General features: G+C 30.2%; 1 protein-coding gene across 4 annotated transcripts; it reads left to right on the top strand.

Annotated features, from left to right (window-relative positions):
• The first annotated feature begins 5,722 nt into the window (after positions 1-5,722).
• LOC126660192 (uncharacterized) lies at positions 5,723-16,466 on the top strand. Of its 4 annotated transcripts, none has more exons than XM_050353545.2 (13): positions 5,723-5,843; positions 5,930-6,046; positions 6,159-6,210; positions 6,338-6,408; positions 6,741-6,805; positions 7,067-7,111; positions 7,213-7,293; positions 7,701-7,768; positions 8,476-8,524; positions 9,282-9,442; positions 10,149-10,211; positions 10,992-11,296; positions 16,088-16,466. In XM_050353545.2, the coding sequence occupies exons 2-13, from the start codon at positions 5,941-5,943 to the stop codon at positions 16,228-16,230; spliced, it is 1,209 nt and encodes a 402-aa protein (XP_050209502.1). In that variant the 5' UTR covers positions 5,723-5,843; positions 5,930-5,940; the 3' UTR covers positions 16,231-16,466. The 4 variants fall into 4 exon arrangements, with proteins under 4 accessions (XP_050209502.1, XP_050209511.1, XP_050209525.1 ...); XM_050353554.2 differs by lacking the exon at positions 16,088-16,466 and adding an exon at positions 11,559-11,836; XM_050353568.2 differs by lacking the exon at positions 10,992-11,296 and having other exon boundaries at positions 16,088-16,216.
• The last annotated feature ends 10,999 nt before the right edge of the window (positions 16,467-27,465 follow it).

The following is a 27,465-nucleotide window of genomic DNA, read 5'->3' as shown; positions in this document are numbered from 1 at the left end:
TACCTGACGTTATTAAAAAAAGTTTCATACTGAATAAGAATATCAAATTAACTATACTATCCCATAGTGTCTTCGAAAGTGTCTCCAATGTGTAATCTCTCTTTAAACGGTAAGAAATGTCAGAACATAGAATTTATCGTGTCGGATATGCATTCCCGCCATGTTCTCGATATTGTTCCCGTATCCCGATATATCGTGCAGCACACCGGAGAAGTATGGTGCTTCATATATGTTAATGTTCCGAATAATATTGTGAGAATGTGCATATTTGATATTTGCACTTTTCGAATTAGAGGAAATTACACCATTGTAATATCCCTAATTTTCAAAATATGGAATTTTTGAAAATGCGGTGAATTGGAAATTTGCGGCGGTAAAGTACCGGCTTAGAAATTAATTTTCGGTGTTTAAAATGCATGTGATTGATTTATTTGCGATATGTGATTAATTATTTAAATATTTACGTGTGCATGGCTACGAAAATTGATTTATTGTGCATGGGTGGCATTTTTGTAATTTTCGGCCATTAATTGATAAAACCGATTTAAATAATTAAAACGTTAAAAAAATTAAGTTATAAATATATTTGCTCAAGATTTGATCATATAAGAAATTAATTTAGTTCAGAAACGTTTTTCGAGAAAGATTTTACGGAACTTCGAAAACCGTAAAAATAATTAAATAAGCTAAGATTAGCTTAACTTGGGGAGAAAGCAAGTGAATATGAGGTGACACATGTTGGACACTTGTCAACATGCATGTAGCCTAAGAGTGGAGCTAATGATTGAAGTTAAAAAAGGTAAATTAGACCCCACAACTTTTTAAACTAAAATGCTATAAGTGGAAAATCTTTTTCTTCTCCATTTTCTTAGGAGCAAATAAGATTGTAGAGAAACCAAAAGTCACTCTCTCATTTTTCTTGTCTTTGCCGAACCAACCCTAGGAAAAGAACAAAACCCCATTTATTTTTAACTCAAGCTTTTTGAAAAGGTAAGATTAAAAGCTTTTGTAAATAAGTTTTATGTGATGATTTTTGTGGGTTCTTATTCTTCTTCTTCTTCTTGGGTTTTATGCTTTAATGGAAGGTTTCCTTAAAGTTTTAAAAATGTGATCTTTCTTTCAAATGTATTTTCTTAAAAGGATTAAATATTTGGGTGTTGTTTGTTTTTGAAAAATTTCGGATTTAATAAAATTTTAGTTCAAGGGTTTAAAACTTACATGCAATCATGGATTGTGGCTTGAGTAAGATAAAATATGGGTAAGAGTTGGTTTTAAAAGATTCAAAGTTTTTAAAGTAGTTATATGTTAAATTTTATTTAAAACTTGAACAAGTGTTTGAACTAAGCTTAAAAAGCTGGAAATTCATATTTCTAGTATTAAAGCTTGATTCTTGAGGAAACTCAAAGGTTTTTAAAAGAAAAATTTAAAGGGTTAAGTTTATGGCATAATGAGCCGAATATTTCCAAGATTTTTCATGTAATGGAGTTTGAAATCTTATGATTTAAAATGTTTTAAATTTCTTAAGAAAACTTGATGGTTTAATAGTTCAAGGTGTAAAAATTTAATAATTTTTCCTTGAAACCGAAAATAATGAGATTAAAAAGAAATATTTATGAGATAAATTATTTTGGGTTAAAAATTGTTAAATGGGTGAATATGTGTGTTATATATTTAAAATTTTAATTTAAAGATTTGTGGGTAATTTATTTGTGATTGCCGAATAGTATTATGATTCTCTATTCCTTGATAATTTGTTGTGTTTATTATAATGTTTGCATGATTATTTAGATTGTTTAAAAGATCAATTTAAATGTGATACATGATATAATTTTTGATAAAATGTTAGTAGAATTTTTAATGTGGCCGAATATAATTCTATGATGGCATGAAAATATTATGAAAATTATTTAACGGGTATGCCGAAATGTATATATGTGTGATTCATGTGATTATTGTGAAATGATTTATGGGAATTGCCATGTTATATGTTGATAGTAAGAAATTATAGATTTTGTTTGTAAAATTCTTGGTTGGCCGAATATGTCTCTGGAATTGCATGTTTAATTTATACAAAATGGATTATGGATATTTGTTGAAATTATATGTATTGGATTTACATGTTAAGTGTGAATGATATTGGTATAGAATATGCTAGATAGGTTGTAATTGCATGAAATGGTGTAAAATATGCCTAGGATGCAAGTGTTTGAAAATATGTTTGAATAATATATAGTTGTTAGCCGAATATATGAAAAATGCAATTAAATGATTTCATTGTTTAGTTGGTATGATTTTTGGTGATTAAATGAGTTTGAGATTATGTTTAAATGGTTATGTGGATTTAAATGTTCAAATGCTTAATTTTGGCTTAAAGCCGAATAAAACTATGATTTAAAGTAAATTGTACTTTTAAATTTCTTGAGTAATAGTTGAGTAAATAATCATGCCATGAAAATGTTTAATTGCTAGAGATTGTGTTATATGGTGATTTGGGTGTGTTGGCCGAATAGTTGGCTATTTGATGTATGATTGTTTAATTGTTTGTGATGTGGTTGGTATTGTATATTTAATCAAGTGTGATTAAATATTTTAGTAGAGTTAAAATTCATTCAATTTGAAATTGATTGGCTAATTTTGGTATAGGTGGTTTAGAGAGTGGGGTGGTGGTCGGCGAACCACTACCGGCCGGTAAACGGAGCACGGTGTCTCTGTTTAACCGAGCCAAGATTTGGTCGGGTTGAAACCGAACCAAAATGGACCAAGGCCAAGAGGGGGCCGAAACCGTAATTAGATCCCGGACTAGAACTTTGGACTTTTATTTAGACTTGACTAAATAATTTGGACCCAAAGTTAAAAAGTTAATAAGGTAAGTAATTAATTAAAATTTGGTAAAAGGACTAAAATGCAAGATTTGAAAGTATAAGGACTAATATGTCCTAAATGGATTTTTGGTGGACTTGAAAGGTAAGTGAAACCTTGAATTTGTTTAATTAAAAGTTTTTAAAATTTTAAACTTTTGATTTGGGCCTAAACCCAAAAGATTTATATTTTAATGGGTAAGAATTAATTAGTTAGATATAAACTAATTAATGTTTTATTTAATTAAAATTGGAAAATTTTAATTAAAAGATGTATACATGTATATTGTATTTTTATAAAAGAGGATTTTGAAATAAAGGTATTTTGGAATATGGAAAATTAATAAGGACCGAATAGTATTTTCTAAAATATGAGAATTTTTCCGAAAGGGTAAAATGGTAAAATTTACCTAAGGTTTAAATGGACCAAATTATGAATTTAATTGGATTCCTAAGATTGAACCCGATACGTAGTTTGTGTAAGGGCCACGATGTCGATCGTGATGATTAGTGGGAAACGTTTTGATTAACAAACGTTTATAGAATTGACGAAAGGTCAATCTCGGAATGCGAGGCATTCACGGGGCAATAATTGCCGAGGAGCTAAATGTGGATTAGCATGCGTAAATTATTGTGGAACGACAGTCTGTGAGTTTGCATTATTACATGCATACATTAAAATAATAAAATTATAATTATTACTTTAATGTGGGAAATTAATATCATAAAGCATTTTAAATATATCGTATATTTATTTTGAGTAAATAAAATTATTATGGAATGAGTCTACGAAACGTGCCATCCTATTTGGGCTATAATAGGACTATGTGATCACTAGTTATTGCATGCATATTTATTTTTACGTAAAGAGGAATGTACTGTGTGAATCTAGACGACGGTCTAGAAGTCTGAGACGACGGTCCAGACATAGCGGGAGAGCTTCTAAGACGATGGTCTAGAACCCCGAACAAGTTAACGGTGACAGAACGATAGAGTTCGGCCGATTGATTTAAGAACTAACGGCGTCATGGAACACTTAATGTTATCGGTCGTTGAGTTCATGAGAAAAGTTGGGAACAGTCTAAAGAAAGGTTTAGAACTGTAAAGGATAGTGGAAAATAAACTAGAGTCGAGTGAATCTACGGGTTCAGCCGACTAGTTTATTAATCTAAGTCTGAAAGGAGACTTAGAGGAATATGGATTAGAATTTGCACTTCATTTCAAAAGCTTTAACGTTTCTGTGATTGAACCGGTAGTAAATATTTAAATATATCTATTTTATGACGAGTTAAATTATTTAATGTGTGTTTGTAAGATGTCAACTCACCAGTAAATCTGACCCCGTTGTTGTACCAATTTTTCAGGTACGTAGACTGTCATTTTTGGTGAGGCTTCATATTCTTGTTTCGTGAAGTCTCTATTTTGGGCGATGTGGTATTTGTAAATACTTTTCCTATCTTAGCGCTGCAGTAGTAATGTCTAGATAGACGGAACTCTTTAGCATGCTTTAATTTGCGATGAATTGCCACGATAATACTCTGTTTAATTATCATCGCTTTGTTATTATTATATTTATATATGCATGCTTATTATGGTTATTTTGTGATGCCTCTCGGGTATTTGAGATACCGAGATAAATGTGGAAAACAGTAATGAAACTGTTGGCATCGATGCAAAAATGTATATGTGGGCCCGACGTGGCATGAATGTGATTTGCATGTCTCACCCTAAAAACGTTTTGAAAAAGGGTTATAAAAGTTGACATGTTGTGAAAATGGAAAGGAGGTCCCGTGAAATGGTTGACCTAGTATTTATGTTTCGGAATTTAAAATATATGATTTTATTCCGCGAAAAATTTATAGTGAATTTCGAAACAAATTTATATGAGAAAACTTTTTAAAGAAAAGTTAAATTGTTTTAATGGGAAAAATGGATTTTATTTTAAGGCTTGCTACGGGTTTCGGAGCAACCACTCCCATTCCCTAGCGCCGGTCTCGATCCGAGAATCGGGTCGTGACAACCATTTACTAAAAAAAAATGAAAATAATTACAAAATTACATGTTGACTTTTTTCATTTACAAAAATCTTAACAATATTTACAAAAGTACAAAAAAATAAAAAATAATGTCAAACATACGGTGTATATTGTGGGTATAATGTCAGTATACTAATAAACTAACATTATATCAACATTATACCAAAATTATACCAACATTATACATACTGAGATTTTACTAATATTAAATAAAAATTTACCAAAATTACATCAAATCGTTTACTAAAAATTAAATTAATAATATACCAAAATTATACCAACAATATACCAAGAGTGTACACATCAAAATATACTGAAATTTTATTATTACATCAACATTACACCACATCGCATACTAAATATTAACCTAACAATATACTAAAATTATACCAACAATATACAAATTCTCTAGTTAATTAACAACTATAGTGAAAAATACATATAAAAAAATATACATGTTATCCATATAAAAATTTATAATCGATATTACCGAAAATATACCGAAAATATATCAATAATAAACCAAATATTATTTTTAAATTCTCTGATTTACAGTTTTAATATTCTAAAATTATACCATAATTATACCGACATTATAAAAATCGTACTTTTGTAATTATTTTTCATTTTTTGGTACTTTTGTAATTAATTTTAAATCAGTCGTATTTTTGTAAATAAAAAAGTTTAGAGGTACTTTTGTAAATATTTTTAAAATTTTAGATACTTTTGTCATCGTCCCTTCGAATTACACCCATTATAGGGCACGAAAGACCATGGAAGGTTAGCCCAAGCCCAAAATAATACAAATACAATGAAGATAAACTCCAGTCCCATAAAGCCCAATGAACCCAAATCAAAATATCTGGTTCTTTGATTTCTCAATTTTCTCTAATAATCAACTCTTTAATTTTTTTGTAAGTGATCGAGAACTAATTAAGCTTCTAAAGAGGTAAGCTTTTGGTTTTGCACTTAAGGTGTTTGATAAAATGCTTGTTAGAGAGTCTTAGCTAACAATGTCCGTAATTGCCAATGCAGGTAGCTGCTAGATGGGATGGATATTGATTTTTCTGTCCCTAATCGTACTTTGGATTGCTTCTTTATGCAAAATTCTCCATGTTTCAAATTCAGCTTATAAAACATCTTTTCTCAATGGTGAAATATTATTATCTCTTGGTTATGATTGTTGCTATATATATTTTTTTTCAATTTGTTTTTGTTAATATCAAATATCAGTTTTCATACAGCTCCTTTTAATTGGAATCAGGTAGCAAGAAAAATGTACTTCTGGTCATTGCACACCCTGATGATGAGTCCATGTAAGCTGTTAATTCAAGTTGCTAATTGAAATATTCACTTCTCTTGTAGCATTTTAAAAATTTAATGTTGTTTGGTATTTAGGATAACTTTACTTGTGTTTTTGAACCTTGCGTTACATTTCGACAGGTTCTTTTCTCCAACGATAAACTATCTGATTTCAAGAGGGCATAATGTTCATATTCTTTGCTTATCAATTGGTAATTCTTTTCATCTATTCATCACAACTTTGTTGTAACTGGGAATATGCACTCTTCTATATATGTCTTTGTTAATGAAATGATGAATATGGCCAAGATTTGATGTTATAGTTCTCTAGGATCTTATCGTTCCCCACGGCCTTTTTTGTTTGTATGCTCGTACTTTCCTAGTAAACAAGAAGAGCGTCGAAAACTCTACATCTGATTGAGGAAGGGAGAAAATAAGTATAATTGATATATAAATAGACCATACATTCTACATCTAGCATAATTATTGTTTCTAGGAATCTTTTCTGGTTTATTTATTATTTTTAGTTACTTTTCTCGTGCAGGTAATGCAGATGGTATAGGAAATACGAGGAAACATGAGCTCTATCAGGCTTGTGCTGTCCTTAAGGTAAAAGCATATGTAAAAAAGAAAAGGTTTAAGATTTAAGACTAGCCAGCATCCTAGTTGTTAATAGTTCTCTTTAGGCATGATCGCAAATCCAGTATTCTGCTTTATGTAAAGCATTCAAGTATATAAAATTTTAGTTCTTTGCATTCTTTATTGTAAACTCTATTAAACCAAAAAAGAAATATGAGAATTCCTCTTCAAAGCTGCTTAACTTTAGGCCGGAGCTCTTCTATTATATAATCCATGATTCCACTTATGCAGGTTCCACTTCAACAAGTGAAGGTTCTGGACCATCCTAAATTGCAGGTTAATTGAGCTAATGTTTTGTGAAGAAAAAATCCCACCTTTTTATCTTTGTCTATATATCATCCCAGGAATCTTCAATTGGGCATGTTATCATTTTTTAGGATGGGTTTGGCCAAGTTTGGGACCATAGCTTATTGGAAAATATCATTGAAGAGGAGGTATCTGGTCACAACATTAACGTGGTAAGGTTTTTGATCTATATTAACAAAAGCTAATGCTAAAAAACTACATGATTACGCTACTAGTTCGTTTTAAAGATTCATGAATTTGTATTATGAATGAAATTGTGTGCGGAAAGATTTCAGGTTGTTTCGATGAATACTGTTGAAGGCACCTGCTTATGGTACCAATGCTTGATATTTATTTGTAAAATCATGAGCTCATTTATCTTCCAAATCTACTTGCTGAAATGGGAATTAATAATGGAAGTCTTAATTAGAATTGTGGTGATCGAAGACAATTATAAGGGTCATATATTTTAAATCAGTGCTCTTTTTATTAGTGTTTCTACTGATGGACTGCACCTGTCTTTTTAGCTTTGTGTATTTTATTTTTTTTGAAAATGATCAATACTTGTTCCGTTTTTCAGGTTATTACATTTGATAATTATGGTATTTCAGGTCATTGCAATCATCGTGATGTGCATTATGGCATCCTGTAAGCAAATTCTGCATTCAATAAGCATTTTATGCTGAAAGTTTTTTAGAGCAAATTACTCTGAGACCCCACATATACCATAATTCACAGTTTGATAACCCTTGTTTGAAAATCATAATTGATGGCTTCTCACTTTCACTTATGTAAGCTTCTGTTAATTTTTTGTACCAAATCGTTAATGGAATTGAAAGTGAGGTACCAAATCGTTAATAGAACTGAAAGTGAGGTACCAAATCGTTAATGGAACTGAAAGTGAGGTACCAAATCGTTAACGAAATTGAAAGTGAGGTATCAAATCGTTTGAAAGTGAGTACTAAATCATTAACGAAATTAACAGAAGCCCCTAATTGTTAACGAAATTGAAAGTAAGGGGCTATTAAGTAGGATTTTCAAACAAGGGGTATCGAATTGTGAGTTATGGTATTTGTAGGGGACCTCAGAGTAGTTTGCTTTATTTGTTATTTGCCTTACTATAAACACGTAATTTAGTAGTATCTGCCTTACTATAAACACGTAATTTAGTAGTAAATGTGATCAATTTTATTGTTCAGGATAGTATTGAAAATTTCACTCAGTAATAGTAACTTGCAATCTATTATCACCATTTAAATGGAACAGTTTTTGATCTTGTCTGTTTGAGAATAATTCAGTTTCAGTCTTTAATTTATTTGATTTTTTCTCTTTTCAATTATATGTTGTATGAGCAGCAAGCTGTTGAATGGAAATCGACAAGCTAACATTGAAACTTGGGAACTTGTCAGTAATTTCCACTTTTTAGCTTCTATTCTCTTTTATATCTGGTTTACTGCATATAGTTGTTTTAACTAGAAAGGAATAGCCATTGGCTACCATCAGTGTTATGTTATTCATCTGGTTATTTATGTTTATTCTCCTCCAAAATATGCATCTGAGATATCTTTCTTATAAAGTTTTTCTGGTTCGGAGCTTTTGCAATCTTCTACCTAAACCAAGGTTATTTTTATTATTTTTGAAACTGGAATTGAATAATTAATGAACCATTTTACAAGATTATTTAACCAGTCAATGCATTTTCATTCAACTGTTCAAAATTATACATTTGAAGAGGAAATTTAATTCTACTTTTAGTCCATTAGGAACTGAAATTTACTAAAAAGCAAACCCATCCATCCATTAAGTTACAGATGATAAATTTGAAAAATTGCACCTTTGTACTCTTAAAAGTGATTAGTTAAGATCAGCATGACAAGCTCAAGAATCCAAGACACTACACTCTCTTGTTTCTTAAGGTCTTGGCCTCTTGATAAAACCTACAAAGTTACAAACCAAACCATCGAATTCATGACAAAAGCCAGGAATGCAGGGTTGGCTTATCATTAGAGGTTCTTGACTACGTATGAAATAAAATTTCTTGCATCTGCCAGTTTAGCTGGCACAGAATTTTCTCTGCTTTTATCTTGTCAGCATAATTGCCATATGTTTTCTCCATTTGTGTTCCTAATATAATTCTTGGTCTTTTTAACCATATTTTCAGGTCAGTACGAACATCTTACGCAAGTATAGTGGACCAATAGATATCTGGTTATCCATGCTAAAGACAATGAAATACAAAAGTGAGGAAACGTATTGCTTGCTGAATGAGCATCCTCAAAAGACTTTATATGCAATGGCAGCACACTCAAGCCAATGGGTTTGGTATGTTTTCTGTAGCAAACTACTAGAAAATAATTAGGAAGACTTAAATTTTTCAGCTGAAAATGATTCGGTTCCCTTTTATTTGTTCTTTTTCTTTACACTTTTTGTTTTTCCCCTTTTATGTTTCTCGACGTCTTTCAAAAGAATGGCCAAAACGCTTCTTCGGTTGAAGGGCATTACTTCGCTTGTTGTTTTCTTATGCTCCTGTTTTTGTTCATTGATAGGCAGTTAAGGACACTTACACGTATTAAGAAATTTAGGTTATTTATGCAAAATGAGTTAATTTATAAAATTATCACACTTAGCCTTAATAAATATAGTAATAACTTTTGGTATCTTAGTATTTTTTAGGACAAATACAAGTATTAAGAAATTTAGTTTGTCTATACAAAATAAGTTCAATTATAAAAGTTCTCCCATTTAGACTTAATTAATATAGTAATAACTTTTATATTTTAGTTTTACTTTAGTTTTAGTACTGTAATCAATGAGGGTTTATAAGACTATTAATCATTCTAGTAAATAAGTGACTACGTGTAATTTGGGATAAAAAAAAGTGAAAACATTGCCTATCAATTTAGAATGGAGGGAGTATCAATTTTTATAGAAGATTGTCTTGTCATCCTCGCGCTTTTGTTTTCTTGCGTAATGATTTTTTTAGAAGGATTTTTTTCAACTGTCTGTCTGAAAACTTTAAATTGTGCAGGTTCCGCAAGCTTTTTGTAGCATTTTCCAGTTATACTTATGTGAACTCACTCAAAAGGATCAAGTAAGTATAAATGGAGTGAAACACCAAACTCTGCTCTGTTTTATATTTGGATTTTTTTTTTAGCGCTAGTCTATGTATACTAATTTTTATGATGTTAGATACATTGGCCACACCATTCTCTAGATGGCCAATGTAATGATATATAGTGCCTAGGTTGGCTTAAATGTTCCTTTTCTGATCTGAACTAGAGTACTTCCCAAAAAGAAAATTACAAGATTTGATCAATAGCTTATTAGCAAATACAACAGGATTGATCCTTTATTTGACAACATTTGGAAGATTACTGGAAAAAAGAAAAAAACAGTCCAACGTGGCAAATCTCATCGTCTCGTAACTAGGCAGGCGAAACTATTGATTTCCGGTGAGAATTCCCTTAACAGATAAAGCTCATTGTTTCTACTTGCTTGTCCTTTGCTCCCAAAGTACTTCCGTCGCCAAGCCAGATTCGCCGCCTTCTGAACTTTTTTGTATTAGTTACAACAGAAATGCAGTTATATGCTTGCTTCAGTGCATTACTTCATTCTGAAGTCAGCTGACTTTTTTAGGCCATACAGTTGACTGATCGATATTGTCGCGGTAAAGGAATTGTCCTTACATTTAATGAAGTCACAGTTGCAGATTAATTTTCTCGGACATTCTCAAGATGTCGGAATGAATCCTGTCGCCTCCGATCTCAGGGCCAGTGGCTCCAGCAGCCAGTCTTAGTACATCTTCTATAAAATCATTATTTCCCATAATGTCAACATGTGATCCACTCTCCGTTCCTCTTCCTTCGAGCAGGCTAGCTGGCGGTTTGTGTCGAAACTCCCTGATATACGTTGGGCTCCCAGAGGGGTTGAACCGGGTTCTCCCTCTCCAGCCTTTGGCACACATGAAGCCGGCACTCAGTACAGGCACACTTTCGTCACCGTCTACGAAGGATACTCCTTTTTTTAAGCAACTATCTTCTTCTCCGTCAACTGATGTATCGATCCGAAGTGGAATACTCGTGCACCTATCTGAAGGTGAAAGCTTGAACACATATGATCTTTCGGTGGGAAGTCCAACACCGTATGAGCAGTATATCTCCATATCCGGTGCATCAGGTAATCTGAAAATTCACCAAAGTATTAAGCTATTAAGCCTTATGTTCCTCCAATATTAATATTGGGGTGCAAAAATCAAACCAAACAGAATAAGCAAGCCAAAGAGGGCCGAAAAATTCATTTCTGTTCGGTTTGATTCTGTAAGTTAAAAAAATTCAGTTTGGTTTAGTACAAACCGACATGAAAGAACCAACTAAATGAGATCTTGATGCTCACCTCATCTCTAGTGGGTTAGACCAGTATTTGTAATGTTCATATTTAGGATTATTGATATCATCAGCTATTCCGTGCGAGAAATGAGCCTCGGAACGTTGCATCATTTTTGGAGCCACAAAACGAAGCAGATCAAGTAAGCTTGTTGCTGTATAAGCTTTATTTTCTGCAAATTTTCGTATGCTTTCCCTGTTTATCTCATCGTATTCGGTCCAAACATCTCCACATGATGACCTTGAATTCTTTTTGTTATTTGCTCCAAACGATTCCTGTTTATATCTATTTGTCATCATCCATTTCATTTGTATCAAATCAATTTTTACCCAACCTTTTAATTCCGTCAATTTTAGCCTAATTAAGACAAGTATATTTCAATTGCAACTAGATGTCTTATTCGAGTGAATAGCATGTGACTTTTGCCTATAAATAACCAAGTAATATTCACTCGAAGTCTCATGAGGCACTTTGGCTATAATTAAAATGCAATTATCTAAAATAGCTTAAAATTGATAAATTTAAAAGGTTGTGCAAGAATTCATAAAGGCCGATAAGATTTAGACTTTCTGATTGATTAGGCGGCCTATATTTCATATAATTCTCACTCTTACTCGGGACATCATACTGCTAAGTTCCGCCTATTTTTCTCAACAAAACCAAGAATAGAAGTAGAACATTACCTTTGAATCAAAAGAGGGAAGCTGCGAGGATGGTAGTTTTGATGCTGCCTTGCTAAAAGAAATTATCCTTCCATATTTTGCTGATTCTTTCACTTGGAATCCTCTGTTCACATCACTGCTATTATCATTGGACGGGGAATGCGAGTATCGCTTATTCGATATATCGCAAACTTGTCGTTCTTCCGGAGCCCAATCAAGATTACCCCAGATAGTCTCTCCTCCTTTTGGAAGCAATGACATTGTTGAATCCCATGTCCGAGTTACCCGCAGTATATGCTCCAGTGTTTGAAGCCCGAGAACTTCGGAATCAAAAACACCCGGAAACATAGCTCTATCACAATCATACAAAAGCATTTTAGCCAGAATGATTGCGATATAAAATTTATTACATTTTGATTATCCAGCATTCAATTTTAAAAAACCGGGAGGTTATTCGATCAATTCAGGCCATAATTTGCCTATACGTCCAACAGATTGCCACTGTCAATTCACGATTGTTGTCACATAGGCAAAACTTAGTCCTAATTGATTGGCTAACCTCCTGTTTAAAAGTTAAATGTTGGATTATAAAATGTAACAAATTGAATGTCGATAACAGTTCTATAAAAATAGTATAATTGGATGACTACAAAAATATTTAACCCGAAATATTTGCAAACACCAACCTGATATATGCGACGTCTTTACCCTCCGCGGAGAGTAAATTACTAACTGTCTTTGGAACACCTAGAAACGCTGGACCGATGTTCATGATTGCTTTTATGTGCTTGTTGCACCAATCTCGACCACCACCGCCTCCCATTGGAGGTGGTGTTTCAACCCATTTAAGGAAGTGTAGGAAATATATAACCCCCATTGAATGGGGAACCACTACCACTTTCTTATAACCGTTTGTTACATACATAAGCTCTATTTTACTCTTCAATCTACTAAGAGCCTGGTCCCGAATCTGCTTGTTATGAATTAGGAATTCATTAGTTAAAACTCAGTTCAAGATAATTAAATTCTAGAAATTATTTTTAATGATTTTGCTGAAACTCTGTGATCTGGAAACAACATAATTTTCAATGCCAATTTTATTATCAGAACAAAAGAAAATCTGGTAGCAGTCAACTTGCCCGGCTCATCTAGGCCGGACTCATTTGGGTTGGACTTGAACATTTATTTTTCATTAAGTCCGGCTTGAGTCCATGTTAGGTCTGTTTTAACGTGTGTATTGGATTTTTATTTTTTGTTAAATTTCTACGCAGACCTAAAAAGTTTTGAAGTCTGCATAAATTTAATATATGGATCTGATTTGAATCAGATATTTGTGAGTCGAGTCCGAACTGGATTGGACTTGCTTTCAAAAGAATCGGTTCTGACTGGACTGATCCGAGCTCGTCCAAATCCGGTACATGAACTGGTGTATACTTGCATATACATTAAACTCCATATTAGATAGAGAACAAGAGCTATTTACCTCTGTATTCTGAAAAGAGAGCCTCCAATCATAGGCTGCCATATACAGATTCTTCCCTTCATAACCAATTTTTGCTAAATTTTCAATAAGAACTGCCCAAACAAAGTAACCCGGAGCAAAATAGTCAGCTGCAACCAGCCCAGGAACGGCACGAACTCGGACTCCGGGCGGGTCAAGACCAGTCTCATTGTGTAAAGCTAGGTGGTCTAACCAGCACAATGGCCTAAAATGTTCAATACAACCAGTTAATTTAAAAGTCAAGTATACAATTCATGAAGAGAAAATAAAAACAATGCAACTAAAAGTACACAAGGAAAATTTCATGGTTAAAAGTCTAAGTGATGCTAAATTCGTATTCTATGTATCAATTTGATATTGTATTTTACATCATATGACAAGTGATATGATAATATAATTTATCCAGTCACCACATAACCAAATTGAAACATACAATAAAAATCGATAGCACTCAAGTTCTTTACCCACAATTTCACAAATTAAAAGTAAGTAATCCTCAACGAATAGTTAATTTTTGAAATTATTTCAATTTACACTTATTAATTCATTTCGATTCAGTTAATGAGATATGTTTTTAGTGATTTCTTGAGGTTTTCAAGTGATTTTCGACCAAATTATGCGTATATAGCAATATGTTTTCATTATATATGTTAAATTACACCTCATATTTTATGTACACACATAATCGATCAAAAACGAATTCTACATAAAATCATTCTTGTTGAAATAATTAAATTGAATAGTTTAGTCATCAGATATAACAAAGCATGGCAACCGAAATGAAAAGCAAGCAAAATACAGGGACCCCGTAATCAATTACCCAATCTTTGACCCAACAAACTTTCACACATATCTTATGAGTAGATATCAAAGTTATGACATCTCAAATTGAACATAAATGGATCTAATTAAGGATTCAACAAACACGGACCGACAAAAATTGACGGGAATTTACATATTTGCAAAGAAATGGACTATTTATAATGAAAACCGTAAAAGTTTTGAGTTATAAACACACTTCTCTAAATGGAAAGGTCAAACTCGTATTTGAATGTGTTATACAAGTTCAAGCTTGAGTTCAATTTGAGCTCGAATGGGCTAAAAAATTTAAGCTTGAACTCGAGTTCAAGTGTGTTTGAGCTCAAGTTTGGGCGTGTTATAAAAATTAAGCTCGACTTTGAATATTTAAATGGGCTAATAAAAATTCTATCGGGAGCTCGAATGCGAGCGATATCCGAGATACTCAGAGCTTGAATTTAATTAAAAAATAAAAATAAATATTGAAAAAATGCCATATTTAATGCATTTTAAATATTTATAACTACAAACTATTAGCCATAAGCTCCCATTTCTGATCAAAACTTGAGAAAATCTCCATGAAAACGATAAAAAGAAAAAGTAAATTAAGATTGAATTTGAAACCGAACCTTTTGAACATCTCAGAAAAAGAACCACCCCAAAGTTTCTTTCTAAAAAGACCCTCAGCACAAGCCTTGCCTTCCCAAACCTCCAATCCACCGGTGATAATTCCGGGCACCAAAACCACCGGATGCTGAGCAATCAGCCCTTCCCGTTTAAGTCTAGCCCCAGGTAATTCAGTGACCGGAAACCCCGGCAATGTCGCCGGAAAACAGTGATATAAAAACAACAGAAGCCACCATGTAGTGCATAGATAACCAATCATCCGACAACACGTGTCTATGCAACCCCATTCTTTTTTCTTCCTCTTCTTGTTAGTAAGTTCCAATTTAGTTTTCGTAGCCGGAGAAACAGAAATAATTTCTTGTTTCTTGTCACATTTTTCAGACTCATAAGACTGTTTGGTAACAGTAGTTTCAGTAATATCTTGTTTGTTTTCGTCACATATTTTTGACTCAAAAGACTGAAAATCAACCGGTTCTATATAACATAATTTTCTAAAACGAAGAAGAAAAGCCATTGATGAACTCAAACTAATTCACCACCAAGAACAATCCATGTAAGAAATACAATCTTGGTGGTGAATTTGACTTGAAATTCACTGAAAATAACAAAAACAAGAACAACCCAAATGAATTCTTATAAAAAAAACAATAAAATGAGGAAAAAAATATAAAAAATGGTGGTGAATTAAAGAGAAACTGAGAAACCACGTGGTGAAGAAGATGAGAGAATGGGACACTTAGATTCAATGAGAAAAACAAACAAACAAACTTTTGGAGTTGTTGTTGTGGAAGAAATGGCTTTAGTGTATGTGTCTATATAAACTATAGTTACACCTAACACTTGTCTTCACTCATTTATTTAATCTCTGCATGTAATAATAATAAAAGTAACGTATATTGTTACTACTCTGCTAAATTCCTTATTGGATTCTTTATTATCAACTTTCACGTGCCTCTATATTTTTTCCATTACATGTTCATTTCTTTCTCTCTCTAGGTCCAGTAGGAGAGAGAGAGTGGGAAAATGGTAAGAATGGCAAGAAAATGGCAAGAGATGGGAGAAAGAATTTCTGGGTGTTGTTTGTTTGGAGTGAAAGTGAAAGTGACAGAGAAAATGTGTGGTGGTATGATCAGTCATGAGTGGGAAAAAAGCACACAAAACTAGAAACACAGAAACCCAAATTGTCTAAAATGATGATATTCATTCTCCCATATGTAATATAGTATATATAATGAAGAAGATGAAGATTGTAAGATGGTGCAAAAACAGACAAATTTGGAGTATAATGTATTATATTTAGGCACATTGTTCAAAGAGATGAAGAAGCATTATGGATTTTAGGTATGGCAATGAAAATGATCCTATATTCTCTTCACTCTTCACTTATGCCCTAGCTATATTAATTCTCATACATAATAGTATTAATTCCATTCTGACTCGGATAATTCGTCACTTGACGTTGAATATAATTTATTCTGCATTCTAAGTTTCAGTGATTATGATGTTAGATATCAATTTACACAATAATTATATCAATCTTAGTTTTCTAAATCATTATACGTGTCACACGATAAATGGGTGGGTCATAATCATACGTGGTGAACTAAGTTCACCTAAAAATTTCTCCATCAGGAGATAAGAATTTGTGTAATAGTAATAAAAAAAATATCAATTGGAGAGGGAAGGAGATTTTTGGCGTGCATGGAAGGATTTGGTTTCACGACTTTAGCAGAATATTGTCCAGCGCACGTACGGTTTGAGTTATAGTTCAGTGATACCTATAGTAATAGTTTAACTTGCTATTATATAGTTGGATATTAATTATACGCATTTAAAATTTTAGTGATCATGGTGTTAGATGTCAATTATATGTATTTATATCAAATCTAGTGTTCTAAATCATTATAGATAAACATTTGATACATAATGAGAAAAGAAATTCACTTGTTAGTACTAATTTTTTCGCTATAATCATTGGATATATACATGCGTGTAAAATTTCAATGATTCCAGTGTTAAATATCAATTTATATCAAACTTAGTTTTCTAAATCATTAAATTAGATTAACATTTGATACATGTGGTAAGAAATTTACCTAATAGTACTAATTTCTCTAGCTATAATCATTTAACATTAATGATTCATCCTGCATTCAAAATTCCAGTGCTACGGTGTTAGATATTTATTTATACACCATTTATATCAGATTTAGTTTTCTAAATCATTAAAGATAAACATTTTATACACAAGTTAAGAAATTTACGTCGTTGTACTAATTATGAAAAACTCTAAATTAATAATTTAGAGCATATCTATATGTATGAGCTAATTCTTGGCTTCAATTCAAGAAAAGGCTAATTATTAGCTTTGATTAGGAAAAAAAATGCTAATTTATGCATTGGAGATTGGTTTAGCTCTCTTTGTTTTTTTTTTTAATGAGTTAATTTTAGTTTTTCTTCTCTCTGGAATCATTTTTCAGGTTCTTGGATTTATTAATCAAAACTCAATTGTGAAAGCACATTCGAAACGTTTTTTTATGAAATAACACATTGGAGCTACGTTCTTTATTGAATTGTCTCTTAACCCAATTTTATAGTATTGATAGTCACACTTTAAACATTTTTCAGTGTTTGCCTGATGACAACTAATTTTATATCTCCTTTAAAAATGGCCTTCTTTGTAGGAGTGTGCAACGGTTCGGTTTGAAAGTTAATTTTTAAAAAACTGTTTATTTTTAAAGAATCGTAAATCAAACCTACTTAAATGAGTAAAATTTGATTTGATTTAATTGATTTGGTTCTTGATCTGCTAAAATTTTAAGAGTAATAATTTAATCCAGAACGGGTTAATATGGTCCTTAAACTTATAAACTATGCTTATGTGAGTTAAATTTAATCAGTTTTAATAATTTAATTGACAATTATCTAAATTTAGACTAGCTACTGCGCTAAAATCTCCCTCTCTCAAATGATTCAAAGAAAGTTTAATCATTAAAAAATACTTTATTCTTTTGGATTTTTTTCATTTATGACTTGAACAATTGAACTTTTAAAATCGTCAATTTTATCTCATTTTCCGGTTTCAATTGTAAATTACGGTGAAGAAAAAACATGTCATTCATATTACTCCATATTATTTCAATTTGCCTTTTTACCATAAGAATTACAAACATGAAGAGTATACTTGAATCTTTTTTACTCCAATTTTAATAAGTGGCTACGATTGAAACTGAAAATTAAAAATGCACGAAAATTGATGATTTTAAAAATTTGGCCATAAATGAAAAAAATGTAAAATGCAAAATATTTTTTAACGATTAAACAAAAAAAAGGCTTGCTACATTCTTTCATTATATGAATTCTAATATGTTTATATTTAACTTTAATAAATTTACACTTTGCTTTTCATTCACTCGATCTAGATATATAAGAGTGAATATAGTTTGACTTTTATAGTTTAAATAGATTCAAGTTTCATTGGTATGAATCTATTACTACAAGAAATATTAGAATTGGCATTAAACATTTTTTATACTAATAATGCTAAAATTGTTACTATTAACATATAGCAACAAAAAAAAATTGTGTCATATTACTGCGCTAATAAAACGTTGCCTTAAATAATTGGTAACAAAATTTGCTATAAAATGTTGCTATAATTTAACTAGTGGCAGCAACTTTTAAAATTAATACTGCAAAATATTTTTTAGCAACAAAAAATAATTAGCTTTAAAGAAATTTGTTGCCATATACAGAATTCCTTGTAGTATATACCATAAATTTAAAGATCGTGATGACTTTTGCTTAAGATAATTCTTTAAAACAAATGAAAAAAAGGACACTAAAACTAGGGGTGGGCATAGACCGGCTAACCGGTCCACAAGGATAATTTGTAAACCGGTCCATAGTAGTACGGTTTTTAAAATTAAAAACCTAAACCTAAAATTTTAAACGGTTAACCATTTAAAACGGTTCGGTTTTTCGATTTTGCGGTTTTTAACCATGTTACCATTAAAAAAATTAGATACAAAAAAGAAAAAAATTATAAATATAGTTAGTAATTAAACTTTATTTTCCATTCTATTTAATTATTAAAATATAAATTCTATATATTCTTATTTCAATTAGGTAAATATTATATTAAGAAAAATAAAAAAATTCAAAATATATATATATATATATATATATATATATATATATATCTGTGTGTGTGTGTAAATTATAAATGTATTTTATTTGAATAATAAAAAATGTATCTATATATATATAAATATATAATATTTATAAACCGGTTAACTGGTTAACCGTGATTTTTAAAACTCCAAAACCTAAACCTAAACCATTAACCATAAAAATTAAAAATCCAAACCTAAACCTAAATTCTTGGACCGGTTAACCATATTTTTCGATTCGGTTTTGCGGTTTCAGTTCGGTTAATCGATTTGACCGGTTTTCTTGCCCACCCCTAACTAAAACTAATAATTAAGTCTAGACCAAGTAATGGTATATATAGCATATACACTTGAACTATTATATTTTATTTTTGGCAACTATACTCGATCTATTTATATACATAAGAATCTACAAAAATTTAATAAAAAAATTATATTACATATAAATAGTTTGACTTTTCAGTTTTCCGTTTTAAAAAATAAAAAAATAGATATAATAAAATTACAATATTAAAAATTTATATAAATAATGATTTGAGCCTATTATTTTTAATTCGATATAATTTAATTTTTAATCCACTCGATATAAACTGAAATTTTAGGCATTCTGAAATGTCTTTCATCGCTCAAGTTATAAAGCTAGCAGTATTGACAATGAAATAACATACCAACAAACAGTGATGATTAATTTTGTGTTCAATCACATGCAAGTGCTACAGATTCTCTAACAGTCATTAATTTACAAGTATAAATTAGCGGTGTTGGTTTAATACTTGTATTGCGTCAACAACTTCTATTAATTTAATTAAATTTTAAAAATTAATAAATTGAAGTACTGTATATATCTATTTTCATAAAAAAATTAATTTAATATTGGTGATAAAAAAAATTGATATTATTATTAATAAATTAATTAATATATAAATTGACGAGTCATATTACCAGTAACGTGCGTAACACGTAATGCGAAATTAGTATTTTTAAAGAAGCATATAACTATGTAAATTTTAAATGAGAAAATAACATAATTGGGCTAATTGCGGGACTTTCTTACAAAAATACTAACCCTCTTAATTTCTTTCACCTATGCTAATTTATTGATTACATTGAAGAGCTAATAACAGGATTATTTTACATGCTCTACATAAATCATCCCTACCTTACACGTGTTGCTTCTCCCTTTAAACTATCACCATTTTTCTTTTCTGCAACCTCCATTTTTACAACCCAGAAACTCTCCACTTTGCCTCCACATTCTTAACCTCAAAACAAAAATCCATAAACTATGAGAACAAGAAAATTAATCACTCGATGCCAAAGTCCAACGCAAATCCTCCTCCTCCGTCGCCACATCCACCACCGCAACAACCACTGTTAAATTCACTTCCGCCGCGTTCTCTTCCACCTCCACTCTATCCACAACCTTCTCTAATCCGCATCTAAAACCCTAATCAAAGAGCAAATCATCGACATCTTAATCCTCCCGAAACAAAAAGTCATTTGGCGTCTCTGCTTCCTCAAATAGCCGCTCACTCTTCGGGGAAGACGACGGTGCGCGGATGGAGTGTTTAAAACACGTTATAAAAACTGGTTTTGAAGGTGGATATGATATAACTGAAGGTCAGACAAATGATTTTCTCCGGAATAGTTTCGAGTTGAGGAAGCGGCAAAAGAGTGGGATTGTTCATAAGAGGAAGAGGAAGGATAGGGAGGAAGGCGGCGAGAGGGAAAGGGGAGGGGGAGATTAGCAGCGATGGCGGGTCAAATGATGTTGATGCTTATAAGGACTTTGTGACATACAATTACACACATAAATTGCCAACCATAACATACCCTGTGATAATAATTTCTAAACTAAATGGCTAAATGAGAAAGAAGTGCCAGATGCATAAGTGGTGTAAATGTTAATGCTCTTGTCAGTTTCACTTTAAAGTTTCACAATATATTATTAGATTTGTGTATTAATATTTTATTTGAATATATATAATTTTTATATTTTGAGGTATTGTATATAAATAGTGTATTAAAAATGTATTATTTGTGTATCTTCGATAAATATTTTATACATCTCTGATACATATTAGATCGTTCGAACCTTCTTTTTTTTATTGATATAATTGTATCATACGACTAATTTAATCGCTTTGTTTTATATTTTAAAAATTTAGTTAATTCGATTAGTATTATTACATATAGCTATTAAATTAAAATAAAATATTTTGAAAATAAACAAAATAGTAATCAACTTAATAGTAAAATAATTTTTTCTATTACATATTGTACATATTCGATACATTCAGGATACATTTTAGATACATATTTGATACATCTCGGAAACAGTGCAAAAAACTTTATAGTGTGGGTTTTATTGATATTGTTGACTATAATTCAATGAATGATGATGATGGTATCACCTATGTATTTCAGTGTTTGTTGGCCTCATATTTGGAAGATAGAGTTATTGATTAGGATGGTGTTCTGTAATGTTTAATAATAACTTTTATGACGACATTATATTGTTATTAGTTTTTTTTATTTTATTTATATATCATGTATATACATATTGGATACATCAATGATACATTATAAATACATCACCTGATACGTCATAGATGTACCACCGGTACATTATAGATACATTATTGATACATCATAAATACATCAATAATACATTACCGATGCATTTTTGATACATCGTAGATACATCAATCGATTTTTAAACTAGTGGAGTAGCCCATACAAGTGATAATTATATGTTAACGCTAGTTCATCTTTGATCACAAGTCAATTTAATTATTATGCTCGAGAGAGTGTTAGAAAATGAGAACATGAGTAAAGCATTCCCTCTTATGATACATTGCAGACTAAATTTTTTTTAAGCTGTAATTTTGTTATAACATAAATGTTAATTTATGATACATTATAGATACATGTTTGATGTATAATTTATACATTGTAATTTTTATATTAAAATTGATGGATTATTATAAGAGGCTATTGATATTATTTAATGCGTGAATTTTAATTAAAATATGTGATACATATATCTTTTAATTTAAAATATATTATACATATACCTTCGAGACACATAAATAATACATATTAATAATATATTTATTTATTTATTTTTGTTAAAGAAAAATGAAAAAATAATAATCAAATATGTCCTTAATACATATCTGATACATAACAGATACATAAATGATACATGTTTGAATAGTTTTGACAAACTGACGCGTGATTGGTGCACAGCTCTGATGCGCGTGGCAGACACATGTCAGACGCGTTTTTGACGCGTTTTTGACCTATTCTGACGCGTTTTTGACTTTTTTGACTTGTTTTGTGTGTGCCATGTGTTGCATCCTCATTGAAAATGTATTAAATGTAAAGTTTCAGCTTTTTGAGGTGCTCATGTAATATTTCAACAAACTTAGCATTTTTGTTATTTTCTTCCATTTTTTGAATATTTTTGTTATCTTCTCATTTTAAATTGAGCGTATTGATGTAAAAAGGCCTAAAAAGTTTTAAATTATAGATGGTCAACTAGGCCCAGCCAAGAGCCATGCAACAAAAGGCTAGAAGCCAGAAAGAACAGGCTACTAGATGTGGCCTAGACCGGCCCAGCCCAAATAAGTCAATTCATACAGCTATAGCCATACCAAGCAATGGATGGCCATTATCACTTTTGTCGTTATCTACTACAGACAGTCCTAAAACGGATCACAAAGCAACGCTAAAGTGACATGCCGAGAGCGACTGTACACGCTCTTGCTATCCGCGTGGGTTTACCCTTGCGTTTTGTGTCGGTGCTGATTAATCCAAGTATCAAACACCACCCATTTTAACAAGTTTTTTTTATCAAACCCATTTTAACAAGTAAAGTTGGTTTTCATAGCACTTCATATTCTTTGGGAAAGATATTTTCCTAACAAATTTAATGCAGTCGATTTCTCTAATGATTAATACTACATATGATGAATTAAAAATTTATTAAATATTAAAATTATTAATTTATTAAATTTATATTAAAAATTTATAAAATATATAAAAAAATATTTTAAAATATCTACATTAATGGATCTAATATTAATATTATATTATAAAAAATTAATTAAATATACTTTAAAATCACTCAATTCAAAAAATAATTTTATATTCAATTTAAAAATTATCAATTTAATATCGAATCAAAAAATAACTATCAAAAAATTATATTCATAAAATAAAATAATTTTTAATATTTTATTGTACTAGAGATGCTTCACTTAATTTTACTTGTTTATTTATAACTTCCCTTGAACTCTTTTCTCTCTAACAAATGCTAGCCGTTTAAACTTTTTTTCTTATTTTTTCTTCGGCAACCGTCAATAGCTTAATTTTTCTATTGACGATAGCCACCCTTTTATTTATATTTTTTAATTTCATAAAATATAATAAATAGCCAATTTTTTTTCATTTTTTTACTGGATTAATCATGAAAAACAATTCAATTATCAAGAAGCGAAGATATATTGAATAATGAAATGGATTCGTCTATGAACTATACTAGTTTTATTTATTTTTTATTGTTTGTTTTTTTTATGAATATTTTATTTTATCATTTCTTTATAAAAAATTTATTGTCCTTTTTCTGTGAAAGGTTTGCTGTCTCTTTTTTAGGAGTTATCAAGTGTTGATTGAATCGAATGTTATGAGTTTGCGAGGGATTGAAAAAGGTTGAATGAAGAATCATTGAAGATTGCACTTAATTCGCAAAACAGTTAGTAATTTATTTTTATTTTCGTAAGTAAGATCTACGAATCAGGCAGCATGTTGTCTATTCCATGTCAGGTCATCAGGTTTAGTTTTCAAATTATTCCGAATTTCTTAAAACTATAACTGTTTTATATTCAATTTAATGAGATACGGTGAATTCAAAAAAAATAACTTCCCTTGAAATTTTTCAAACGAATAAGAAAATCATAATTTGATGGTATTTCAGCTTACACTTTATGAATTAAGATTAGTGTTGGCCCAAATAAATTATCAATTGTTATATATTTCTTTAGAAAAATCTCTCTAATAATTAATATTCCTATAGAATATATTTAAAATTTTATTAATTATTAAATAATAGAATTATTAATTATCCGACGTGAAACGAAATTGGTTCCTTGAATTTTTTTATTAATTATTAGAATTATTAATTTATTAAGTATTAACAATTAGAGGGTTTACTGTAGTATTAAATTATTTTTATTTAATTTTTAAAATTTTAAAATATAAATTTAATTTTAAATATAATATATTCTACCCTTTATTTAAAATATCTTATAAAATATAATTGCTTTTTTTACACTTTTTCACATTAAATATTTTACACTTTATTAAAACATTTATCTTATATTTAATATACAATCTATCCTATTTTATCATGGCCCGTGAATTCTCTACCTACCCATTTGTGTCGGTTTCAGTTATATGAGTTACAATTTTTTTTAAGATATTTTATTCTAATTATGAATTTATATTTTTATTGTATTGTTCTTACCTTGTCCTCCATCATTATTGGTTTTAAACATTATTTCGGCAACTCAGCCTCAATTTTTTAGGCCAGATATCATTATTAGTGTATTGTTTAAATAAAATTTTAGAGATCTTTGCAGGATTTTAAGAGATTAATTGAGATCGGAAATTTAAAAAGGGACTACTTGTTTCACGCTTAAATCATAGGACCATTTTTTATTTAGTTTTATAAGTTCTAAACTAAGCGAATTGAATCGTGCAATTTCTTTTAGAATGATATATAATGTGTTATGTTATTATACGATTCTGATTTTTTCATTTTAAAATTTGACATATAGTGTAAGATTTTTAATTTGTCACACTAACTAATACAAAATGTGTCTAAATGTAATAGAAAAAGTTAAATTTAAATATAAAAATAATCATTATACAAATTAAGATGTGTAAATGATAAAAATGTTAAAGTCCGAAGATGAAATGTGACAAAAATATAGCACATGATTTAGGGCGTGGAGCAAGTAGCTCTCATTTTGAATTTCCGATCTCAATCAAGCTTCTAAAAGTTTAAAAAGTTCTAAAATTTTATTTAAGAATAAAATAAATTTTAGAATACATCCAAATTTTATCTAAGATATTAAATGACATAATTATAATGTAAAAGAAAAAACTTAAAGATATATTAAATTTATTAAATAAAGTATGCATTAACCAAGTTTAATGTCACTAAAATATATGTTTTTTGTTTAAAAATCCCTCAACTTCAATTAGCTCTTTTTGGCTCTTTTTGGCTCCTATTTTTTTATTTTTCTATTTATAAGCTCTTCAATGGATGTTTGCATACGTACATATATTGGAGGGTTTATAAATAATAATAATAAAAAATAGTCAGAAAGAGCTAATTTAAAGTTAAGGGGCTTTTTAAACAAAAACCTTATACTTAAAATGGAATTATAGACGAAACTTGGTAAGGATATATCCCTTATTAGTATGAGGAAGCAAGAAAGATAGGAACATACCCGACAACGATAACTGAAGAAACATCAAATAGGAGTATTATTGAGGGATTGAAGACGCGTGGAAAATGAGAGTGGGGAAATAATTTTGTTTTGCAAGGAGCAAAATAAAAAAAGATAAAAGCCACGTGAGATATAAGAGAGACAGCTCATTGTCACGGATAGAAAGCTACTCACATGATACGGTTGCTAATTGAATAAAGGGTTAACGCACCTCTTAAACTTGTTACACGGAGTTATCTAACTCAATTTATACTTTTTTGAGCAATTAATCCCAAAATTCTTTATTTTTGAATCAAATAACCCCATAATTTATATTTTTATTTTAAAAAATAGATTTAAAATAATTATATCGCAACAATTAAGAAAGTATTTAATTACTTTTTTACACCCTTCACCTCCGATTTGTATTTTATGCGTTTTAAAAATATAATTATGGGGTTATTTGACCAAAAAATGCATAATTTTGGGGTTGTTTGCTCAAAAAAATATAAACTGAGTGAGATGACCCCGTATTATAAATTTAGGGAGCGCGTTGATCCTTTATTCGTTACTAATTTACACGACACGTTAGTCTCACCGTTTTTCTCATACTCCATCATCGAATTACTGCTTTCTTTCTTCCGCTGAAACCTCCTATGCAAAATTGTGGCAAATAAACTCACTAAATTATGATTTTTATGGGATAGTTAATGAGCTGAATTTTCCTATTTTTGGTTGTTTCCTTTTTGTCAAATGCTTTAAAAATATTAAATATTTAAATAATGTATTCCTTCCTTGTTCAGTGTATTGTTTAAATAAAAATGCTTAAACAATTTAAATGCGCTTTATGCACATTTTAACATACCACTACATTAAATATATAATTTTTCAGTAATATTTTAAGAAAAATATTTTGTACTTATTAAATTGATTTGGTGTGATATGGAAACAAACATATTTATTTGATTCATATTATATTAAAAATACAGAGGCATTAAAGTTTATAAAAATATACATATTCAAAATTAAGATTAACATTCGATATCAAAAATAGAGTACTATTATTATTTAATGAATAAATAAATAATTTTTTTCCATATATTATACCTATTTTTTTTATAAATATGGAGGAGGAGCGCTTGTGGGATAAATTGAATCCACGACTTTAACATTTTGCTACTGAACGCTTATGCCGTTTGAAGTACAACTTGTTGGTATATAATATACCGATTTAAAAGTTAGTAATTGACAAACGGGTTATAACTTTAATAGTATATGATAATGTGGTGATAACATACCTTAAGGACGAAGCAACCTTGCCGACGTGGAATGTCACTAAATCAAACAATAATCGACAATACTATAAACATATCTACCGAAATAAATCATATAACTAGTATCTCGGTAAGTATATGTCAATTCATATGAGATACCTAACAATAACAAACACACCTTAAACAGAGTAATCGAGATAAAACATGTAGTTAATATCTCTGTACACACGTATCTCGGGGAGTATGCGTGCTTAACAATTTTTGGGGCCATAAAAAGAATTTCTAACACACAAGCAGGTTTTTCGAATTGCACGCATCCGACACACAACTCGAGGTACGACCGAATGTCCCACCTTAACTAACATAAAGTGAGGATAAGGAAACAAATTCAAAAGTTACACTGATAGGCGTATATAAACCACCTTAGG

The sequence above is a fragment of the Mercurialis annua genome, linkage group LG1-X, assembly GCF_937616625.2.
Source record: "Mercurialis annua linkage group LG1-X, ddMerAnnu1.2, whole genome shotgun sequence".
NCBI lineage: Eukaryota > Viridiplantae > Streptophyta > Magnoliopsida > Malpighiales > Euphorbiaceae > Mercurialis > Mercurialis annua.
The sequence above is the reverse complement of the archived record's forward strand: the minus strand, read 5'-3'. Positions and strand labels throughout refer to the sequence as shown.

Coding starts and splice junctions, on each gene's coding strand:
- LOC126660192 (XM_050353545.2), top strand. CDS start 5,941: ATGGGATGGATATTGATTTTTCTGTCCCTAATCGTACTTTGGATTGCT. Junction 6,211..6,337: donor CACCCTGATGATGAGTCCAT/GTAAGCTGTTAA, acceptor ACATTTCGACAG/GTTCTTTTCTCCAACGATAA. Junction 11,297..16,087: donor CTCCATATCCGGTGCATCAG/GTAATCTGAAAA, acceptor TTCTCTCTCTAG/GTCCAGTAGGAGAGAGAGAG.